The sequence below is a fragment of the Oncorhynchus gorbuscha genome, linkage group LG17 (genome assembly GCF_021184085.1).
Source record: "Oncorhynchus gorbuscha isolate QuinsamMale2020 ecotype Even-year linkage group LG17, OgorEven_v1.0, whole genome shotgun sequence".
In the NCBI taxonomy this organism is placed as follows: domain Eukaryota; kingdom Metazoa; phylum Chordata; class Actinopteri; order Salmoniformes; family Salmonidae; genus Oncorhynchus; species Oncorhynchus gorbuscha.
The window spans coordinates 33,851,184-33,875,158 of NC_060189.1; the positions used below are offsets into that span (position 1 = coordinate 33,851,184).

General features: G+C 44.0%; 1 protein-coding gene across 2 annotated transcripts in view; it reads left to right on the plus strand.

Moving 5' to 3' along the window:
- sptbn5 (spectrin, beta, non-erythrocytic 5) overlaps positions 1–23,975 on the plus strand; it is a 57,043-nt gene that overhangs the window by 12,575 nt on the left and 20,493 nt on the right. For both annotated transcript variants that reach the window (XM_046308195.1, XM_046308196.1), the window contains 32 exons: positions 531–944; positions 1,187–1,407; positions 1,834–1,972; positions 2,064–2,287; positions 5,957–6,110; positions 6,431–6,631; positions 7,072–7,278; positions 7,938–8,109; positions 8,249–8,385; positions 8,750–8,962; positions 9,267–9,419; positions 9,613–9,743; positions 9,963–10,217; positions 10,367–10,654; positions 13,743–13,989; positions 14,156–14,295; positions 14,436–14,535; positions 14,621–14,791; positions 15,270–15,434; positions 15,789–16,015; positions 16,253–16,439; positions 16,659–16,859; positions 17,135–17,251; positions 18,849–19,006; positions 19,163–19,295; positions 19,474–19,619; positions 19,878–19,992; positions 21,953–22,063; positions 22,491–22,670; positions 22,927–23,130; positions 23,382–23,531; positions 23,709–23,813. In XM_046308195.1, the coding sequence (XP_046164151.1) occupies positions 531–944; positions 1,187–1,407; positions 1,834–1,972; positions 2,064–2,287; positions 5,957–6,110; positions 6,431–6,631; positions 7,072–7,278; positions 7,938–8,109; positions 8,249–8,385; positions 8,750–8,962; positions 9,267–9,419; positions 9,613–9,743; positions 9,963–10,217; positions 10,367–10,654; positions 13,743–13,989; positions 14,156–14,295; positions 14,436–14,535; positions 14,621–14,791; positions 15,270–15,434; positions 15,789–16,015; positions 16,253–16,439; positions 16,659–16,859; positions 17,135–17,251; positions 18,849–19,006; positions 19,163–19,295; positions 19,474–19,619; positions 19,878–19,992; positions 21,953–22,063; positions 22,491–22,670; positions 22,927–23,130; positions 23,382–23,531; positions 23,709–23,813 (5,766 nt within the window). The remainder of the gene's footprint in view (positions 1–530; positions 945–1,186; positions 1,408–1,833; positions 1,973–2,063; positions 2,288–5,956; positions 6,111–6,430; positions 6,632–7,071; positions 7,279–7,937; positions 8,110–8,248; positions 8,386–8,749; positions 8,963–9,266; positions 9,420–9,612; positions 9,744–9,962; positions 10,218–10,366; positions 10,655–13,742; positions 13,990–14,155; positions 14,296–14,435; positions 14,536–14,620; positions 14,792–15,269; positions 15,435–15,788; positions 16,016–16,252; positions 16,440–16,658; positions 16,860–17,134; positions 17,252–18,848; positions 19,007–19,162; positions 19,296–19,473; positions 19,620–19,877; positions 19,993–21,952; positions 22,064–22,490; positions 22,671–22,926; positions 23,131–23,381; positions 23,532–23,708; positions 23,814–23,975) is intronic.

The following is a 23,975-nucleotide window of genomic DNA, read 5'->3' on the forward strand; positions in this document are numbered from 1 at the left end:
TAGTTGTTTATCATGAAAGGGAATTGTACTAATTATCTGATGTTATGAATCAAACAACAATTTGGTCTCATTGTCTGTTGCCACTTAACTTAGTTGCATTTCCCCTTCCCTCTTCAAAAGGACCACAATGGAAATAGCTTTTAAGCTTATTGTGTTATCCTTGATGATTTTTCTTAAATTGCATGTGGAGGCGTCACCGGCGAGCTCCTTTGTGTATTAATTTTTTTATTTTTTTGTTGTCAAATAAATAAAATAAATCTTAACCCTTTTAAAACTCTTTTTGCAACTGCAGTGTATGTAGTAAACATTGTTTGACATCATTGAATAGAGAGTAAAGAATGACTGATTGCTCCCAAGCAGCCACAAACTCTAAATTATGCAGAATGCAGTGCCCTCTAGCCTTCAGATTGAAGGAAATGACATGATCTTTATTTCAATATGTTGTCATTATCCATAGGAGGTTCTAGTGTATGTTTCATGTGTATCTTTCTGATTCGTTAGTTTAATAACTCCCTCCCTTCTTCTTCCAGATCGTGGGTCTCCTGAAGGAGCTAGATGATCAGAAGATCCTGTATGAGAGAATGGTGTCTGACCTCCTGCGGTGGATCAAGACCAAAGTGGTGGAGCTCAACGATCGCTCCTTTCCCAACTCCCTGAGGGACATGCAGCAGCTGGTGGCCTCCTTCAAGACCTACCGCACCGTGGAGAAACCCCCCAAGTACCAGGAGCGAGGGGCAATCGAGGAAAACTTCTTCAGCCTGCGCACCAAGCTCATAGCCAACAACCAGTGGGCGTATGTTCCCCCAGAAGGAAAGACCCTGGGGGACATCGAGAAGAACTGGGCCTTACTGGAGCGGGCGGAGCATGAGAGAGAGGACGCCCTCCAGAGGGCACTGCTAAGGCTGGAGCAACTGGAGCAGCTGGCCCAGAAGTTTGGCAGGAAGGTAATGTTTTTTGTTTTGTAACTTACTGTTTTTTATTATTAGGTGTTATTTGATTTATTATTGAGGACCACTTCGGAAAGAAGTGTTTTATTTAATAATAATGCTTGTATGTCTTGGTCTTTGGTTACACCTTCTATAAAGCACATGCATATAATGCTCTATAACATCCTTTATAATGCCTTATAGTACACTTATAATGGGTTATGACACTGACTAAAATTCTATTCCATCCATCCATTCAGGCAGGGCTGAGGGAGGGCTATCTGGAGGACACAGCCCAGCTGATCAGCAGACAGGACCTGAGGGGGTTAAACAGCCTGGAGGAGGCCCATGCTGCTGCCCGGAGACTGGAGGCCCTGGGGACAGACACCCTGGCTAGGGAGCCTCGCTTCAGAGCCATCAGCGACATGGCAGCTGTCATCGAGAAGGGGAACTATCACAGCAAGGCACAAGTCATCCGGAGGTAAGGCTTATAACTAAATTACCACGGTAAGGACCAAGTCACCAGGAGACTAGCAGTTGCCATTGGCGATGGCTAATGGGGATCCTAATAAATCAGAGTCACCTGGAGGTAAGGCTTTGAACTAAATGACCACAGAAAGACTCAAGTCATCCAGAGTTAAGGGTCAGTTACCACAGCAAGACTCAAGTCATCCAGAGTTAAGGGTCAGTTACCACAGCAAGTTCCAAGTCATCCAGAGGTACAGTAAGATTCAGTGCTGTAAGACAGTGAAGGTAAATACTTAGTAAATACCCCAACAATCAGTATGTTTGTTTCCCATTGGTCCAAATAATTCATAAAAAATAAAATAAAGCCTACATGATTGAATGGGAACTGTGAGCATGTAGGAAGCATATCTGCACTGGTGTTTTCCGTCCGTCGTTTCAGAGAGGTGAGCATCACAAAGCGCTGGAAAGACATCCTGGTTCAGTTGCAGCAGAAGAGAGAACAGCTGGGGGACATTGTGAACACACTGAGTGTCCTCAGGGACATCGAACTGGTTGCCCAGGAGCTCAGAGATCTACAGGTACACAACTGATGGACAGGAAACAACACAGTATAATGTATAACAGTAATACGCTTAATGCTTCATCCTTCAATTTTCATACTTAATGTAGGTTTTAGCAGGGTCCACTGACATTGGGAAGCAGCTCCCGGAGGTGGGGGCCCTGCTTCAGAAACAGGACCTGCTGGAAACCCAGATCTCTGCTCATGGAGAGACTCTGAGTGCCATCAGTAACAGTGCCTTAAAGGGGACACACCGAGTTGCACAGCAGATCCAGACCAGGGTCAAATCACTCAATGCTCAGTACAACTCTCTGGTGGCCCTTAGTAAGAACAGGTGAGCACACACACACACAACACCTTAGGCCCACATTTAATACATTGTAGATAATGGCAAACCGCAGGTTTATTTATACAACTATTTTAAGTATAAGTGTGGTTGTACCTTAGCAATGACAATATTTGTGTGACAAACGGCTTTCATGGTGTGTTTGTTTCAGAGTGGTTTACACAGTGTAAACACAATCTGCAATTGATTGAATTGGTTCTTAGATGGAACTTACTGATAATTGAGACCCATTAGTAGTGTAGTGCTTTGTCAAATCTAGATCCACGGGAATGGTAACTGTTGATTGATGTGGGTCTAATGCCCGAGAAGCTGGTGTTTTGGAGGATATATTGGCATGGGTGTTCGTCGAGTGCCGGTGTTGTGCCGAAAATCTCCCCTCCTGCCAGAATTCCCCCACCCCCTTCGCGTTCTTCATTGCTGCCACTTGCTTGCGAGTTGAGATTTCTGCTCTTCACTCCGTTGTCAATTTAGCCTACATTTCACTGATCTAAGTAGCGGAAAGCATTTTTGTCTGCAGTTTTCGGTTTGGCTATTTGTATCAAGTGTATGCGGCGGTTCTAGCTTGCATGGCGCCCTGGGCGAACCCCCCTTTCAGCACCCGCGCCCGCCCCCGGCAAGATGATGAACTGGGCCGCAGCCTATGTCGCTCGTACCTAAATCCGCGACTGATTTTGTATTAGTCTATTAAATAAATCTCTTTGCCAACATTTGTCATCTCTCCCATGTCTTATTCAACTAGTATTTTTGAAAGTGTAAGGATAATAATTCAGCCATAGTTGTTCTGAAATGTTTATTGCTTTCCAACATTTTTTTTAATCTTTTCAAATCAAATTGTATTAGTCACGTGCGCCAAATAAAACAGGTGTAGTAGACCTTACAGTGGAATGCTTACTTGAGAGCTCCTAACCATCAGTGCAGTTAAAAAATATGGATAAGAATAAGAGATAAAAGTATCAGGTAATCAAAGAGCAGCAGTAAAAAATAACATATACCAGGGGGTGCTGGTACAGAGTCGATGTGTGGACGCCGGTTATTTGAGATTTTACTCCCTCCTCTATGTTTAATATAACACACATACATGAATTATTCATTTCGGTTGCCTATTCTGATGTGAAGTTTGTTCTATAGAAAGTATTTGACTGTTGCCACAACATTAAGGAAATTAGAAGGGGGTGATTCTGAAAGGGGGGATATTTTCGGCACAACACTGGCAAACCGTGCCAATATGTCCGGCAAACATTGGTTTCGAGGGCATTATCATTTTTATACAACGGGTTACCAACATATTCAAGTAATGATTTACATATTTTAATCAAAAACGTTATTTTGATTAATTTTTCATATTATTTAATCCTTCCACAAAATAGTCCCTAAACAAATCTAGGGATGCTGCCCAAGCCGGCTATTCGCTCTATTGGTTCGGTTGCCAGAGACGCGACTCGGTCTTTCAGTCTTTTTATTCTGTATCTATAGTCGTTTGTTCTAAATGTTCCATTGATAAAATTAACTTTCTTATCCCTTGCTTGCTAGCTAGCCAACTACAGAATAACAACAGTAGCTGCATTTGTTTAAGCTGTTTTGTAGTGACATTTATTTGGATACATGCATAACAATGAGCTGAAGAGGCACTCTTGTTAGGACACTGTTGTCAAAGGAGCTAGCCAACAACACAGCTAACACAATAACTTCAAACTGAAGCTGGAAGAACTGCAAACTAGCTACACTTCGTTTTGTTACCTTTTTTTCAATTGATATTTCTTTGTATTTATCCTTAAAAATGATGCCAGCTGATTCATGATTTCGACTGGCTGAGAATCGCTGCCTGCTTCTCTCTCGTCCCTACTCCGACCCCTACAGGTTCATTACCAAGGGACAGTTGGAGATCGAACTTGAATATGGAAACAATGTTGCAAATGTGGGAGAGACAGACAGCAAGGTTTATACAAGTCTCCGCTGTTGAAAACGAAATGTTAGTCTAAAATAAATGTGAGATAGTGGAGATCAAGTTGATAACTTCCCTGCCTGGGCTGATGAGACAGAGGATTGAGCAGTCAGGTGGAACAGAGTAAATAGGCATTTTAACTTCATAGATTTAGCCAGTGGTAACTTGTGGAATAGGCTGGAATGCATTTTGTCCCCCCACACCAAACGCGATCTCCACACGCAGGTTAAAATATCAAAACAAACTCTGAACCAATTATATTAATTTGTGGACATGTTGAAAAGCATTAAACATTTATGGCAATTTAGCTAGCTAGTTTGCACTTGCTAGATAATTTGTCCTATTTAGCTTGCTTGTTGTTGCTAGCTAATTTGTCCTGGGATATAAACATTGAGTTGTTATTTTACCTGAAATGCACAAGGTCCTCTACTCCACCAATTAATCCACAAATAAAACGGTCAACCGAATCGTTTTTAGTCATCCTCTCCTTCCAGGCTTTTTCTTCTCTTGATTATATTGCGATTGGCAACTTTCATAAATTAGGTGCATTAGTGCCACTGGCCTCGTTCGTCTTTCAGTCACCCTCGTGGGTATAACCAATGAAGAGATGGCACTTGGGTACCTGCTTCTATAAACCAATGAAGAGATGGGAGAGGCAGGACTTGCAGCGTGATCTGTGTCAGAAATAGAACTGACTTCTATTTTAGCCCTTGTAGCTCCCTTCAGTAACCACGAGCACAACCGTTCCTTGATTTTAACTGGCGGCTTTATTCTGTAGTTTTAGTCAGAATTATCACCTTCCGTGAGAACTATAAAGTAAATGAAAAATACAGTTAAGCACACTCTTACAACCTTATCTTACGAGTGACTTATTAGCTTGGTATAACTCTGAAGTGCTTACATACATAACAGTTTAACCGGCGTTATAACGGGTTCAGATTAAACACATGAATAAAGGAACAAATACCTCATTGGCTGCTTATTACAGAAGGGAGGAAATCAAACTTCACACTTATTATTCCTGGCATGAATTCACACTTCATTTTTTCATTTTTTAAAATTTTAATTTTACCTTTATTTTACTAGGCAAGTCAGTTAAGAACAAATTCTTATTTTCAATGACGGCCTAGGAACAGTGGGTTAACTGCCTGTTCAGGGACATACACTCTTCAACCTTTATGAACTACACCCGATGACATGAAAACTTAGCTAACGCAGCGCAGGATTGCCTTCCCTCCAAAAGTGTGTTGCTACAATAAGGATCCCCGTTACAACAGTATTAGCTACGTAGTTCCGCTTGTATTATCATTTCCCCCGCACAGCGGACACATAAACAATTCAAACAAAAGACAACAACATAACCTGTAAGTCTAACTGTCAGTTACAGCCCTTGGCAATGCACTTGTTGGCGCGCACAAGCAGTGTGGGTGCAATAATTGAATAATATCGATTTCTAAATTTATTTTGCAACGCTCGCGCACATGACACGAGCGGTGTAGTCAGCCTGTTAGCCGTGTATTGGCCATACACCACAAACCCCCAAGGTGCCTTATTTGTATTATAAACTGGTTAGCAACATAATTAGAGCATTACAAATAAATGTTTGGTCTTACCTGTGGTATAGGGTATGATATACCACAGCTATCAGCCAATCAGCATTTAAGGCTCAAACCACCCAATTTATTATGTTGGTTATTGTCTTAATGAATCAACAGGAGGAAAATGCTAGAGGGCCAGCTGAAGCTGTTTGAGTTTTTCCACGACTGTGAGGAGGTGGAGGCGTGGATCTATGAGAGGTGGCTTCCCCTTCAGTCTGCCAGTCTGGGCAGAGATCTCAGCCAGATCCAGCTGGCAATTCAGAAACACAAGGTCAGACCTTGGTTGCATCATAAATGACATCCTATTCCCTATAGTGTACTACTTTTGACCAGGGCCCTCATCCAAGCAGCACACTATATAGGGAACAGGGTGCTATTTGGGTCAGGCCTTCTTCAGTCACACAAACAGTGATTATTCAACTTCAAGTTTAATTAAGCTTACATAGCAGTCAATATAAGCTTAAACCCATGGCATGATAAATACATGGCATCTAAATACATTGGCATTTAAACAAATGAAAATATGTAATGTCATGATGTGAACCAAACCCTCACTTTTATGTGTTTGTTGACCCATCGCTGTTTTGTCAGGTTCTTGAAGCCGAGGTGCAGTCTCATGAGTCTCTGTGCTCAGGGGTCGTGAGTAGAGGTCAGGAGATGTGCAGAGGGAAACACCCCAGTGAGGAGGACATCCAGAAGTCGGTCCAGACGCTGAAGAAACAGTGGGAGCACCTGAAGGATGATGTGGTCAATCGCAAAAACAGACTGCATGCAGCCATCGTTATCAAACAGGTTACAACTTTTAAAACAATGCAAAAATAAAAGTCAGAGAAATAGATGGTTTGACGGAGGAATTACATATACATATATGTAAGCTTATGTACGTAGTAATAGGCTGGAGAAAGCTACCATAGCTAGTTCATTGACATTCTCTATTTATTTTATAGACCGTGATAGTTTGAATGTAGAGGGGTGACAGATACAGAGAGGAAGGACTGAGACGGGATTTGTACCCACGTCACTTAGGGGTATATATTCCTCTGTTTCAGAGTCTGGGGGGCTAACCACTACGCCAGACTCTGGCATGTAATATTCTCCTTTCCAAAGAATTAGATAGAACACTAGATTGGACATTAGCAACCTGGCAACAACTACAGGACAGCCATCTTGGTCAGGGAAAGTTTTGTTTAAATTGTATTATATTATTTATTATCTGTTATTTTCCTCTTCAGTACTTTGCTGATGTGACCGAGGCCAACTCGTGGCTGAGCGACAGGAAGCCCCTCCTGATCAGCGAGGATTATGGGAAGGATGAGTCCTCCACCAGCGCCCTGCTGCAGCGCCACCTACGGCTGGAAAAGGAGATGGGAGCGTACGTCGTGGAGGTGAAACGCTTGGGAGAACAGGCCAAGGGAGCCTCCCAGCTGGCCCCGCTCACAGTAAGTTCCCCATCAATCACGGTGCCTTCAGAAAGTATTCACACCGCTTTTTCCTAATTGTGTTGTGTTACAGCCTGAATTTAAAATGGATTAAATAAAGCTTTTCTTTCACTGGCATACACACAATACCCCATAATGTCAAAGTGGAATTATATTTTGACATTTTTACAAATTCATTAGAAAGGAAAGGCTGAAATGTGAGTCAATAAATATTCAACCCCTTTGTTATGGCAAGACTAATTAATTCAGGACTTAAAATGTGCTTAACAAGTCACATAATAAGTTGCATAGACTCTGTACCCCACACATAAAATACTGTATCCGTAAGGTCCCTTTTTATTAAAAAATAATAATAAACGTTTTACTAATTTTAGAATTTTTCTTCCACTTTGACATTAGAGTATTTTGTGAAGATCATTGACAAAAACAATTAAATTAAATCCATTTTAATCCCACTTTGTAACAACAAAATGTGGAAAAGGTAAAGTGATGTGAATACATTCTGAAGACACTGTAACTAAACTGCAGGTTTTTAATGTCATTGTGTCATGAATACATCCTCAAACACATTGGTTTTAATAATAAAGAAATAGCTTATTATTAAAATCCACCCCCATTGACTTTCAAGAGTTGCTAAGGACTTTCGTATTTTTCCGCAGGCTGAGGCCCAGCAGAACAAGATGCCACAGTACAGTGATTCCTCTGGTGACGAGGAGGGATTGACCACACCTGGGAGAGTGACCTCCCTCAGAGGAGCAAAGATCACTCAGACATCTACCCAGACCCATACACAGGAGGCTAATGCCAAGATCAGGTTTAAATACACAAGAGGTACAGATTCTCAACTTCAATAGAATATGGATTATTTATAGAAACAAATTGTAGAAAAAAATGGTGAAATGTTTTTCATGTTACTTTTCCACCAATAGACTTAGTCCAGTTTCTAAGGTAAATAGTCTCTGTTTTCCAGGTGTGACGGTGTGGGACCGTGGGGAAATTGTGACTATCCTCAACAGAGACAATGAGGATACGTTTCTAGTGAGGGACAGCAAAGGCAACGAACAGCTGGTGCCAAAGACGTACCTCACAGAGCTCCCATCATCTACAGTAAGCCTCCCTATTAGCTGTCTCTGTGGCCTAGTGAAGAGCTTTATGGCACTTTACCCATTTGAATCAGCGCAAGTACAATTGTGTGCCTACATTAACTCATTAACCTGCCCGCATAATCCCAGGTTGAGATCAACGATCTACACCCCTCAAATCCAAATCTGCACCTCAAAACCAGTTCCACTGTTTTCCCCCCTGTATTATTCCCCTCTAGTCAGGGACTGATTTAGACCTGGGACACCAGGTGTGTGAAATTAATTATCAGTTAAAACATAACACCAGCAGTACTCCGGACCTTGTAGGGTAAGATTTGAATACCCCTGGTCTACACAGTTTAAACTTCATAATTTTCCATTTTATATAGAACACTCCCTCTACACCACCTCCATCCACCAATGGGGTTACTGAAAGCCCCACTAAGAGGGTGAACCGGGCGCGTCGCAGACGTTCCATGCGCCGGGGGACCGCTGAGATCCAGTCCTCTTCGATTCCTGATCCACATTACCAGAGAGAAACCATAGAGAGCGCCCAGAGCAGTCTAGACCGGGACTTCAACAGCCTGCACAACCTGGCTAATGTGAGAAATAAGACCCGGTATTTCAGATTCTCCTCTACATTTTTTGGGGGTGAAAAATGGTTTCCCATTGCATCACATAAGCAGTACAGCAATACAAATCATTACACTGAATCTAAGTTATCTACGTTATAACGCTACGTTTTGTTTTCTGCTTTGACATCTTTGTGAATACATCTTTGATGATGTAGTGGCAGCGCCCAGTACAGAGAATAGGACCTAGAGTGATCATCCTGTAGCACACATGTCAGTTGTCACACACTGGCACCCAAATTGTGTATTTGTGTCTGATTTCTCCACCATACAGTCCAGGAGGAAAACTCTGGAGGAGACGGTTCGGTTGCACCGCTTCTACAACACCTGTGAGGAGTTTGAGTCCTGGATGGAGGACAAGGAGAACATCCTTAACACCTTCAGTCCGAACTCTGACAATGTGGGTGTGGTGCAGGCCAAATATGAGGTAATAAACCAGCCTCATCACTGAGATTATTCCGTAGGAATTTATTTGAAGGCCACCTGCATAAGGACTTCATAACACATTCATAACACACACAACAAAAGAATTAGCAGTACATCAGCTTTTGTCTCTAGTGCTATTATTTACTTGATATAATAGTTGGAACTCACCTTCTCATGAACTCCCCATGTTCCAGAACTTTCTGACCGAGCTGGCAAGTGGGAAGGGCCAGCTCGATGACATCACCAGACTGGGGGAGGAGCTAGTGAAGAGCAGACACAGTAAACACAGAGAGATACAGGCCAAGCAAGGACAAGTCACACGCAGGTAGGTGGACTTGCAGAAAACTATTTTGTAATAGTACTACTGACATCTACTAAGACTAACATGATCAACACAGTTTTTCAGATTAGATAGTTCTTGATTGTCTGTTGTTCACAGAAATGTTCATGGCGTACAGAAAATGCACTGCGTTTTACTGAGACGCACACACAATGTTTAATCATTGAAGAGAGCTGTCCATGTTGTTATTTTTGTTGTTGCTAGGTGGGAGCGCATGCAGAAGCTGAAGGATGAGAAGGGCCATGAGCTGCTGAGCACGGCGGATGTGCAATCCTTCCTCCAGAGCTGTGAGGAGGCCCGTGCCCAGCTCATGGAGCAGTTCACCCAGCTGGACACTGTGGACGGTGTGGGTACTACCTCCACAGCCCTGGACACTGAGGAGAGGGCCCAGGCTCAAGCACAAAGAGACATACAGGCCCTGGAGAGGAAGATATCATACCTCAAGAGTGTGGCTAAAATGTAAGGCACAATTGTAAACCTCTATAAGTGTCAGACAACCACCACTAGTCCAAAACTTTATACTGTTACTGTTGATGGTTTTGAGTGTAATGCCAGTTAGTTATTTCATCCATCCATTCATTCACATTCTACATATCTGTGTGAACCAGGAAGCAGGACTGCAGCCCAGCAGAGGCCGCAGCCATCATGGAGGAGGTGCGGGGCCTGGAGGCTCTGCTGGAGCAGGTGAAGGGCCAGGCATCAGAGAGACAGAGGCTTCTGGAGGAGGCCAAGCGGCTGCAGCTGTTTCAGCAGGAGACCAGGGACCTGCTGCTGTGGGCCGGGGCCGCCCAGGACCGCCTACTGGAGGACGACACAGCCTCGGACGTGACCTCCGCTCAGACCCTCCTGAATGACAACCAGGATCTGAGGATAGAGATCGACGCGCAAAGGGAGAGGTGAAACAGAATTTTGGGTTCTTACCTTTCTGGAAAATGTACTTATGTTTATAATAATATGCTATGTGCTGCATGCTGGGACATGGAGGTATCTGATGATGTATTCAGTGCAACTATTTCTCAGGTAAGCAGTGTTTCTAAGGTAATTTAGTAGGAGAAGGATAGTTTGTGATGAGACAATAGGAAAGCATACACAGTGTTTTTTTTGTACTGTCCTTTATTTAGTTTCTTACAGACGTATTCATGAGTCATGACGCTGGGAAAACATACAGTGCCTTGAAAAAGTATTCAGCCGGCCACAAGTTCTTCAAGTAGTCCTCCAGCCACAAAACCCCATAAAGAAAATAGTAAACAATAAAATAATACAAATAAAAAACTGAAATGTCATTATTTTATAAGTATTCATCCCCCTGGCTCAGTACTTGGTTGAACCACCTCTGGCAGTTATTAAGTCTCTTTGAGTTTCCCTCCCCCCATCCGAAGTTGGGTTGTCATCCCAGTGACCGGCAGACCACCCCTGCCCCCCCGGATTCCAGGGCCCCTGAGAGACCCATCTTTTGAAAAGTGCACACAGAACTGAAGCAGATCAACCGCCAAAAGCATTTCCAATGCCCTCACCTCGATTTGTATTATATATAGTTATCAAAACACACAGAACCAGTCAAAAGTTTGGACGCCTACTCATTCAAGTTTTTTTAATAAAAAAAATAATAATACAAATGTAACTATTTTCTACATTGTAGAATAATAGGGAATGCATCAAAACTATGAAATAACACATATGGAATCATGTAGTAACCAAAAACGTGTTAAACAAATCCGTGTTAAGCCACCCTTTGCCTTGATGACAGCTTTGCACACTCTTGGAATTCTCTCAACCAGCTTCACCTGGAATGCTTTCCCAACAGTCTTGGAGGAGTTCCCACATATGCTGAGTACTTGTTGGCTGCTTTTCCTTCACTCTGTGGTCCAACTCATCCCAAACCATCTCAATTGGGTTGAGGTCGGGTGATTGTGGAGTCCAGGTCATCTGATGAAGCACTGCATCACTCTCCTTCTTGATCAAATAGCCCTTACACAGCCTGGAGGTGTGTTGGATCATTGTCCTGTTGAAATATAAATGATAGTCCCACTAAGTGCAAACCAGATGGGATGGCGTATATCGCTGCAGAATGCTGTGGTAGCCATGCTGGTTAAGTGTTCCATGAATTCTAAATAAATCACTGACAGTGTCACCAGCAAAGCACCCCCACACCATCACACCTCCTCCTCCATGCTTCATGGTGGGAACAAAGACACACCGGTTGGAACCCAAAATCTCAAATTTGGACTCATCAGACCAAAGGACAGATTTCCACCGGTCTAATGTACATTGGCCCAAGCAAGTCGTGTTACTTGGCCCAAGCAAGTCTCTTCTTATTATTGGTGTCCATCTGAGGTGCAGTTAACTCTAATGAACTTATCCTCTGCAGCAGAGGTAACTCTGAATCTTCCTTTCATGTAGTGATCCTAATGAATGCCAGTTTCATCATAGTGCTCAATGGTTTTTCAAATCAAATTGTATTTGTAACATGCACCAAATACAACAGTGAAATGCTTACTTTACAAGCCTTTGTACAACAATGCTTTAAGTTAGACCCAGTTTGCGCTCTTCTGTGAAGGGAGTAGTACACAGCGCTGTACGAGATCTTCAGTTTCTTGGCAATTTCTCGCATGGAATAGCCTTCATTTCTCAGAACAAGAATAGACTGACAAGTTTCAGAAGAAAGATCTTTGTTTCCAATGTCAAGTCCAAGCTGATGGACCTCAGGTACACCCCCTTCCCCTGAAACACACACATGCTCTTCCCCCGTAGTGACCATTTTCCCACGTGTCTCTGAGCAGTCAGACCTTTGATCATTCCATGCCACCAGGGACACAATACTTTTCCCACTCTCTGATTATCTGAGTGTGACCCCCGTCCAATGGGTTACTGCAGGCAGTGTTGCCAGCACTGCCACTACCTGGGTGGGAGCACCCCACCGGAATCCCCATCGGCTTGCTACAAGGTCATCAAGGTTCTCATTAGCAGCTTTGAGAAAATCCTTGTATGTTATGCTCACCCATCAGGGGGCTTTGCCAGGCAGACTCAGAATCTTGAAGGGGCGGTGCTGCTTTAGTAGGTCTCTGATCGCATTTAACTTTCTGTTTTCGCTGCCTATAGGCTACTTGCAGTGGGCCCATAAAACAGATTAGGACTTCTCCTTAGTGTGAGGGTCGTTCAGATCGGTGTCTAGGGTATAGGGTTGGAGACTGTTCCATCATGATAGGACAATAAATAAATCAACTATATTTAGAATTTATATCTGCACAAAATTGAAAGCTCTCTCTTATAACCCCTGCTATCAGACACACACAAGTCTCTTAACTTTGCACACAGTGATGGAGCACGGTGTTTTGGATCATTGTCATGTTGAAAGACCAACTTCTTCTGCAGTTTGATTGTTGTGGTAGAGGGGCGCAGGTTTTTATCTAGTATGTCTCTGTATTGTGCGCCATTCATCCTCCCATCACTCCTGACAATATTGCCAGTCCCTGCTGCTGAAAAGCATCAATAACATGACGCTTCCACCACCATACTTTACGGTGGGGATGGTGTTACCTGGCTGGTGTGCAGTGTTTGACTTGTGCCACACATACCGCTTAGCGTTCGTGAAAGTCTCTACCATACTTTGGGACCATACAGAGAGAGCCGGATTTATCCTCACAGATTCATTTACAGCAGGTGATCCACTAATTTCTTACACAGGTGGAGTCCATCAACAAATTGTGTGACTATTACACCTGAGCAAATTTAGACTTGCAATTACAAAGGGTAGGAATACCTTTTTACTCTGATCATTTCTGTTTTTCATTTTTAGTACATTGTTGAAAGCTTTTGGAATTTTTCTTTTGATTTGACATGGTGCCCTAGGCTTTGCAGATCAATCTGAGACCACGAAACACGGTAAAAGTGTTGGGGGGTGAATACGTTTTTTAAGGCACTGTATGTGTGACACATTTTTTTGTAAATGTCACTGTAATGTACTTGTGTTCGTCTAACGAAAAGGGTGAAAGACATGGAGAAACTTGGAAAGTCTCTTGAGGAACAATCGAGGGGAAACCGAGGTGTGAAGGACGTCCAGCAGACGCTGGGAAAGCTGAGCCAGGAGTGGACCAAGCTGGACAAACTCTGGGGCAGTAGGAACAGGAGGCTGGAACAGGGGGTGGAGCTACAGAAGCTGAATCAGGAGGCTGATCGTATCGAGGCAGCCCTGTCTGGGCATGAGGCCAGGCTGAAGGTCAAAGACCTGGGGGTAAGATAACATATACTGTACACTGTTATACAATGAATGGGAATATAATAATAAGCCTTATGGGTATGTGGCGATGGATGTGTCTTTGTGTATGTATGTGTGTTTGTTCAGGTAAGACCACTTCTGTTCTCATCCAGTGTGTTTGTCTCTCCCTCTCTGTGCTCAGGACTCTGTAGACAATGTCCACAGTCTGTTGGGCAGACAGGAGGAACTGGAGGGCCTACTGAATTCTCTGGACCAACAGATCAGCCTCTTCCAAGACAAGAGCAAGGAACTCGTCAACAAACGACACTTTGCTGCCAAACAGTAAGGCTTATTATGTCGATGACCAGTTTGGAGACATTTCCCCCAAATGTATAGGAAATGTGTAGCAGTGAACAATGTATTGTTCAAATAATTTTTTTAAAACATTGAAATAATCAAATACATTTTTTATGACTTTTTAGAATACAGGAGAGGTCACAGACTATTCAAGAGCGCAATAAGAAGCTTGGAGAGAGCTGCAAACGAAGACGGACCCTCCTGCTTGATTCACATAAGTATCAGGTACACTTGATATAGAAACCCACCTTCTGTGTTCTTTTACAATGGCAGTTAAGGGCTTGAACATATCTCATGTGTTTGTCATCAGGAGTTCCAGAGAGATGCTGAAGAAATGCTCATGTGGATGGAGGAGAAGTCCAAGATAGCTGAAGACGAGTCGTACCGGGACCCTACCAATATCCTCCGCAAGCTGAAGAGACATGAAGCAGCTGAGAAAGAGATGCAAGCTAACCAAGTGTGGCTAGACAGACTCACACAGGTATCACAGGGCTTTCGCCATCCTATCCTTTCTATACCTAATGGCTCATAATGACACCTTCTCTCATCTTCGCCACGAATCGTGGCAAAACTACAACAACAATTTGTAAGTCGCTCTCGATAAGAGCGTCTGCTAAATTACTTAAATGTAAATGTAAATGTAAAAAAGCACTTATAGAGAAGGAACAAAAGTCTGTTCACTGTTTGTTGCTCCCACTTCTTAATAATGCTATTGGCGATACAGATGCCAAGTTTCAACCAACATGATAGAAAACTTGACAAACGTTCAGTAAAACTGGACCACTTGTGGATGAGCACTACCAGAGCCAAAGCTTTAGGATGAAGGCCTCCTACTGTACTGTACTGGTTAAATATTGTACGGTAAGCCTAGTCGCTTTCCATTCGTTTGGGGAGCAGATGCTACTGTTACTGTACTGCTATATTGTACTGTAAGTTAACCTGTTGTCTGGTTCCATCAGTTGGGAGAGGAGATGCTGTCGGAGGAGCACTACGAGAGCCAGAACATCAGGAGGAAGTCGACCCAGGTTAACAGTCGCTGGCTCAGGCTCCAGGGGAAGATGACTGAGAGAGGAGACAAGCTGAGACAGGCTGGGCAGCAGGAGCAGCTCATGGAGCTACTGCAGGTAACACACTAACAACCTCTACACTACCTACCTGGATCTAGTTTGGCTATCGATTTGTGGGTAAGAATGCTGTAGATAAATGTGGGTAGCACACTTCATTTTACAGTACTGTTTCCATTGGTATAAAATAAATAGGTCAATCATAGGTTATTATTAGGATGTTATTACTATTGTACAAAGTAATTTTTCAGTATATACCTAGTTATTTCTTGACCATAAATTGAAATGTGTTGATGATGCTTATGATGCCGATCATAATTTGGTCTCGTCCACCAGGCAGCTCTCTCTCTCTGTCTATATGAGCTAGCAATTGAACCTGAGGACCGGGGTAAATTGTAATCAAATTGTTCTCAGGATGCCAAGCTGAAGATCGAGGCCATCCAGAGGATGTTGCAGAATGCAGCCAAAGGTCACGACCTTCGCTCCAGCCGCCAGCTGTTGAAGGAGCACCAGCAGCTAGAGGCAGAGGCCCAGGAACTGGCTGACAAGATAAACACCATCGTGACCCGGGCCAAGCACCTGGCCACTAACCACTTTGACTCCCAGAGGATCCTTCAGGAGACAGATACGTACATGAAGCTGTAAGTAGTAAGGACCGATTAATGTGATCTGTAATTAGTAGCAGTAAAGCAATCCACGGATCGATCCATTGATTGATCCAATTGATTGATCCATTCATTTATGCATTGAATTAGCTAACCTAGTTCTCTATCTAGGGCCCAGAGTTTTTCCGGTTCAGGAAACATGGTCAGAAAAAAACATCTGTCCCCTGTTCATAATCCGTGTGGATATTTTTGAGACGTCATCTCTGTATGCAGGTTCAAGTCGCTGCAGAAGCCTCTGGATCGTCGCAGGGCCCAGCTGGAGGCGTCCGTGGCTCTGTTTGGCTTCTATCACGATGTAGATATAGAACTCTCCTGGATAACTGAACACCACCCATCCACTGGCTCCACCAACTATGACAAGTCCCTGGCAGGGGCTATCAACCTCATGCAGAAACACAAGGTATCAGTCTGGTAACAAGAAAATAATGAGAAAGTTTGATTTACATTTTATTTTATGTCTAGTCATTTTTGTCTCTCTTATCCAGAGTGACTCTCATCCAGTATTTTTGGTTAGTTTGTTTCCTGCCCAGGGTGGACAGATGTCAATGAGTTAAAGCTGGTGCAATATATGTGTTGTGCATAGTCCCTGACAAAAATCAAATGTGTGTTCTGTGATCAGGAGCTGCAGGCAGAAGTGAACGCCCACCGTAAACACTTGAACCGGGTCCTGGAGAAGGGGCAGAGCTTGGAGAAGTCCAGCCAATATGATGGAGAGGAAGTCCAGCAGAGGAATACACACCTGGCCACAGAGTGGGAGGAGCTAGAGGCAGCCTGTGACAAGAGGGCCATCCACCTGAACAGGGCCATCACTAGAGAACAGGTAGGGCTAACAGGAAAGCAGGATCCTGATTGTGATGGATCCAAAGCATTCCAGCCGGTGTCTATTCCACAAGTTACCACTGACTAAATCTGTGACGTTAAAATACCTATTTACTCCGTTCCATCTTGCGGTGCAATCCACTGTCTCATCAGTCCAGCCAGGCAATTTATAATCTCCACTATAAAAAGCATCTAGACATTCTCACATTTCTTTTAGACTGTACCTCTGAAGGACAATAATCATTATACCTCATCACTGTACTCTTTTGCTCCTAGATCTTGCTTGACTGTGCGGAGCTGGAAACCCGTCTTTCTGAGACTCTAGCTTTGGTCAGCACTGATGAGTACGGCAAAAACGATCTAGCCACCCAGAGCCTTATCAAGCAACATCAGGTACTGTAACCCCATTCTCCTGTTCTCTTGTGTTTAACTGGCTTTATTCAAACTATACGTCACTGTCAACAGTTCTGTTGTTTGGATATAGTTGTTATGGATAAAGCCATCTGCTGAATGGCCATAGTATGCTGTGATAATCAGAGGAGTTGGTTAAAGCATCTACAAATCTAGGGACCACTGTCTAATGCATCTGCACGGTGAGGAGCATGGTGTCTAATGCATCTGCACGGTGAGGAGCATGGTGTCTAATGCAGCTGCACGGTGAGGAGCATGGTGTCTAATGCAGCTGCACGGTGAGGAGCATGGTGTCTAATGCATCTGCACGGTGAGGAGCATGGTGTCTAATGCATCTGCACGGTGAGGAGCATGGTGTCTAATGCATCTGCACGGTGAGGAGCATGGTGTCTAATGCATCTGCACGGTGAGGAGCATGGTGTCTAATGCAGCTGCACGGTGAGGAGCATGGTGTCTAATGCATCTGCACGGTGAGGAGCATGGTGTCTAATGCAGCTGCATGAGGGTGAGGAGCTGCACGGTGAGGAGCATGGTGTCTAATGCATCTGCACGGTGAGGAGCATGGTGTCTAATGCAGCTGCACGGTGAGGAGCATGGTGTCTAATGCATCTGCACGGTGAGGAGCATGGTGTCTAATGCAGCTGCACGGTGAGGAGCATGGTGTCTAATGCAGCTGCAGCATGGTGGCATCTGACGGTGAGGAGCATGGTGTCTAATGCAGCTGCACGGTGAGGAGCATGGTGTCTAATGCATCTGCACGGTGAGGAGCATGGTGTCTAATGCAGCTGCACGGTGAGGAGCATGGTGTCTAATGCATCTGCACGGTGAGGAGCATGGTGTCTAATGCATCTGCACGGTGAGGAGCATGGTGTCTAATGCATCTGCACGGTGAGGAGCATGGTGTCTAATGCAGCTGCACGGTGAGGAGCATGGTGTCTAATGCAGCTGCACGGTGAGGAGCATGGTGTCTAATGCAGCTGCACGGTGAGGAGCATGGTGTCTAATGCAGCTGCACGGTGAGGAGCATGGTGTCTAATGCAGCTGCACTGTGAGGAGCATGGTGTCTAATGCAGCTGCACGGTGAAGAGCATGGTGTTTAATGCATCTGCACTGTGAAGAGCATGGTGTCTAATGCAGCTGCACCTTGAGGAGCATGGTGTCCAATGCATCTGCACGGTGAGGAGCATGGTGTCTAATGCATCTGCACCTTGAGGAGCATGGTGTCTAATGCAGCTGCACGATGAGGAGCATGATGTCTAATGCAGCTGCACGATGAGGAGCATGGTGTCTAATGCATCTGCACCTTGAGGAGCATGGTGTCTAATGCAGCTGCACCATGAGGAGCATGGTGTCTAATGCAGCTGCACCTTGAGGAGCATGGTGTCCAATGCATCTGCACGGTGAGGAGCATGGTGTCTAATGCATCTGCATTGTGAGGAGCATGGTCTCTAATGCAGCTGCACCTTGAGGAGCATGGTGTCTGATGCAGCTGCACTGTGAGGAGCATGGTGTCTAATGCAGCTGCACGATGAGGAGCATGGATTGTGTAATGCTGCTGTCTCTGTTGTGTGTACTGCAGGCGGTGGAGGGGCAGATGGAGGTGCTGGAGGCCCAGGTGGAGGAGCTGGGGGATAGTGTGGCGTCAGCCGTCCATGAGTGGAACCTGGACGAGGTCAACAAACCATACAGCCGCATCAGCAGTCAGATGAGCCAGCTGCAACACCAAGCCCAAGTCAGGTGAGCTCAAGCAATCAAACACATGACATTTGATACAAAGATGCCATGAGATCATGGTTTGATGCCCCCCCCCCCAAACAACAAACAACAGGCACCACGAGGAGACATATGTTATGGGTCTTGTGTGTAACAGTGGAGTTGTCTACCTTCTCTTAGGGGCCAAAAGCTGAGGGAGGCTCTCCACCTCCATGAGTTCAGACGGGAGTCTTCAGAGCTGGACGACTGGATCACACAGCAGAGACAGATAGCCTCCTCTGAGGACTACGGAAATGACTATGAACATGTAGTGGTGAGAAATACCATCTACCACTACTGTCTATACAGTATATATTTGCACAGATCTCCAAAATGTTCCGTTGGAAAATATTATCCAGATTGTGAGCGTGACTAATGCCTATTTCTTCCAAAATGTGGCATTTGTCATTGAAAACAAAATGTTAACAAATGTTCTTGATTTCCCATGATAGCTACTGAATGGTAAATTTGAGGCCTTCCTGAAGAATTTGGATGTGGGTTTTGATAGGATGCGGAGTTGCAAAGAGTTTGCTGATAGTCTCATTCAACATAAGCACCCTCAAGCTTCCACCATCAGGGATACACAACATCAGCTCAGGTATGGGCACCTAATCGATACTCTTCATTGCTCACACTACCAGTCCACTGTACAAATTAACAATGCATGTATCCACATTCAAAGGACGAAATACAACTCAAATCTGGTTGAAATGACATCATTACATGCTTCTTAACTTGTTGCAATGATGATGTCATTTCAAGCAGCTATGTCTACTGGGATGAAAGTCATGTTAAAGAGATCTTACCTGAGGACCTGAGTCGGTTGTTTTTGTCTCGTTTCCCTCCTGTTTGATAGATTGTCATGGAAGGAACTGCAGGACTTGGCCAAAGACCGCAAAGACCGTTTACTCAAAGCCGAGGAGTGTCACAAGTTTTACAGAGATCTCACCGATGCCTTAGGACATATTGAGGTACAGTTTAAATAAAATTTAAAAAAGTATATTTTGGATGAATTAGAAATGGTCTTGAAAGTAGGGCTCGTGAGCGGCGCAGTGGTCTAAGGCACTGCATCTCAGTGCTAGAGGCGTCACTACAGACACCCTGGTTCGAATCCAGGCTGCATCACAACCGGCTGTGATTGGTAGTCCCATAGGGCGGTGCACAAATAGCCCAGCGTCGTCCGGGTTTGGCCGGTGTAGGCCGTTATTGTAAATAAGAATTTGTTCTTAACTGACTTGTCTAGTTAAATAAAGGTTCAATCAAATGAATACTCTACCGTTCAAAAATGTAGGGTCACTTAGAAATGTCAATGTTTTCCATGAAAACATGAGTTGCAAAATTAATAGGAAATATCGTCAATACATTGACATGGTTATAAATAATGAATTTGAATTGAAATAATAATTGTGTCCTTCAAACGTTGCTTTCGTCAAAGAATCCTCCGCTTGCAGCAATTAAATCCTTGCAGACCTTTTGGCATTCTAGTTGTCAATTTCTTGAGGTAATCTGAAGAGATTTCACCCCATGCATCCTGAAGCACCTCCCACAACTTGGATTGGCTTGATGGGCACTTCTTACGTACCATACGGTCAAGCTGCTCCAACAACAGCTCAATAGGGTTGAGATCCGGTGACTGTGCTGGCCACTCCATTAAAGACAGAATACCAGCTGACTGCTTCTTCCCTAAATAGTTGCATAGTTTGGAGCTGTGCTTTGGGTCATTGTCCTGTTGTAGGAGGAAATTGGCTCCAACTGAGTGCCGTCCACAGGGTATGGCATGGCGTTGCAAAATGGAGTGGTAGCATTCCTTCTTCAAGATCCCTTTTACCCTGTACAAATCCCCCACTTTACCACCACCAAAGCACCCACGGACCATCACATTGCCTCCACCATGCTTGACAGATGGCGTCAAGCACTCCTTCAGCATCTTTTCATTTTTTCTGCGTCTCGCGAATGTTCTTCTTTGTGATCTGAACACCTCAAACTTAGATTTGTCTGTCCATAGAACTTTTTTCCAATCTTCCTGTGTCTGTGTTCTTTTGCCCATCTTAATCTTTTCTTTGAAATTGGCTGAGATATGGCTTTTTTATCGCATGGAATAGCCTTCGTTTCTCAGAACAAGAATAGACTGATGAGTTTCAGGAGAAAGTTCTTTGTTTCTGGCCATTTTGAGCCTGTAATTCAGCCCGCAAATGCTGATGCTCCAGATACTCAACTAGTCTAAGGAAGGCCAGTTTTACTGCTTCTTTAATCAGGATAACAGTTTTCAGCTGTGCTAACACAATAGCAAAAGGGTTTTCTAATGATCACTTAGCCTTTTAAAATGATAAACTTGGATTAGCTAACACAACGTGCCATTGGAACACAGGAGTGATGGTTGCTGATAATGGGCCTCTAGGCCTATGTAGATATTCCATTAAAAAAAGTGCCAATTCCAGCTACAATAGTCATTTACAACATTAACAATGTTTACACTGTATTTCTGATCAATTTAATGGACAAAAATTGTGTTTTTCTTTCAAAAACTCGGATATTTCTAAGTGACCCCAAACGTTTGAACGGTAGTGTATAATAGCTCAGTGCCTTGCTGAGAGGCTCAGTGTTGCTCAGAGTTCATATAGAGTTCATCTCTGTGTAAAATTATCAGTCTTGACCTACAATGTTTACTGTGCTCCTTATCCGTGTGGTGTCAGGACGTCAACTTAATTTAAGGCACTGATCTGACTCAGACAAACAATCAGCTGTGTAATGCTCACTGAAAGAACACCGTGTAATTTAAATGTGAGGGTAAAATTGAATGATGTGTAATGCAAATAAAGGTCACTACTGCTTAGCAAATGCATGCTGATAAATTATTATTGAGTTTGTGTGATTCATGCTCTGTCTGTGTCCCTCTCTCCATCCCTCTCGCTCTCTCTCCAACCACCACAGGAGAGGTACAAGAGCATTCCTGATGACATCGCCAGGGACCTGCGAGGGGTGCTTTTGCAGCTTCGTAAACACGAGGCTCTAGTCCACGTGCTAGCAGGGAACGAGCAGCAGGTACTGAACACAACACATCAATAGTTTACCCACAACTTTTGTGAACAAATGTTCTTAATGACTCGCTTTAGCAACAATACAATCAATGATAATCCGTTCACCCAGAATTCCGATTTGTTTTTGCCCTGTATTATACAACAGATTGTATAAAACTGTCACTTACTCTTCCATTTTCTTGATCTAATGATTGAGCTAGGGCTTTCTAAGCTGTTCTTTGAGGATATTTCACTCAGTGGTTACTGTAATGGAGGTGGTTTTGTGAGCCACGCTTGTATGATAAGTAACCTTGCCTTAGACTTGCCCAGCGGGCTAACACAATCTTGTGGCGCACAGGTCACTCAAATTACCATCCAGGCCAGTTGTGGGGGTTGCCTGCATGTCTTCATTGTCCATCTATGAATCTTCCTGTCATATGGGTTGTTCTTAGCTCCAGGAGTTGCTGGATATGGCAGACTCCACCCTGGACCTGTGCTCCCCAGAGATGAGGGTTCTCCTGCAGGATCAACAACAGAAGGTGGTGGAGCACTGGGAGAAGCTGCGCCTCCACATGGACCAGAGGGAGGGAGACCTCAAACGGGCACGCCAGCGCTACCTCTTCCTCAACACGGTAACTGACTCTATATTAACCATTAGAAACACCATTTCCATTTGCAAACTCTCTCTCTGAGCCTTTACCAGGACTAATAAGCATTGTCAATGGCGATTCTACATTGAACGTGCTTTTTAGTCCAGGGTAGACTTCATTTGAGTCTAGGAAATCAGCATTAAGAGTTTCCTAGTTCTTGTTACACTGATTGATTTGGATATTACATAATGTATGTATTGCATGTTGGTTTTAACGTCAATCTATTTTGGTGTTCTAGGTCCAGGACTATGCTCTGTGGTGTGCCCAGGTGCTGAATGTGATGACAGCGGAGGAGTCTATTAGAGACGTGGCCACCTGTGACCTGCACCTGGCCCAGCACCAGCAGCTGTGGGCTGAGATCGTGGCCCGGGAGGAGACATACGACCAGGCAGTGGCCATGGGGCAGGAGCTGCAGGTGCAGGACAGACACAACGCAAGAGAGGTATTCAATTTAAGAGATCTTTATTGCCACAGAAACACAATTCAGTTGCAGCAGAATTACACACATTGAATACACACCCTGTATGAGCATATACACACTCTGTATTCCTGTAAATGTCTCAATGTTTTCTGTGAAAATATTGTCTACTGTCCCAGCATTCTGAGGCTTGAATACATACAAAATGAGAGAGTTGGTTTTACATAAATGGTACCTAAATAAGCTGGCAATGTGTGGTGTCTTCCTCCTACCAGGTCCAGGATAAGCTGAGTGGTCTACAGGAGGAGAGGGACTCACTTCATGGCCACTGGGAGAGGAAACAGAGAGGCCTGGAGGGGACCCACCTGGAACAGGTCTTCTACAGGGACACAGAGAGCATGGAGAAGATCACCAACTCCCAAGAGGTCAGAGGTCAAAGCTGGTCAATCAAAGAATATATGCTCTGTTTCAAGACTCACATTGTCAGTACAAGCCCCTCTGACGGTGCAATTACATCCATTTTGAAGCAAAACACATGTTCTCCTATGCTACAGTACATGTTCATATTTTGAATGCCCCCAACTTCTTGTTTTTCCTTCCAGATCCTTCTGAAGAACAGTGATCTGGGGACGTCAGTTGATGAGACAGAGGGACTCATAAAACGCCATGAAGCCTTTGAGAAACTCCTCAGCACTCAGGAGGACAAGGTCTGAATTCAATCCTCCGCTGTCCATCTTTATGAAGGGCACTATCCTATTGTCCTTAACTCTGAAAGCGCCAACATCATTTTGGCTTAAAAACACCAACTGGGATAATTTTTGATCATTAGTAATGATTTCAAAGAGATACAATTGGTAATAATTTCAGAG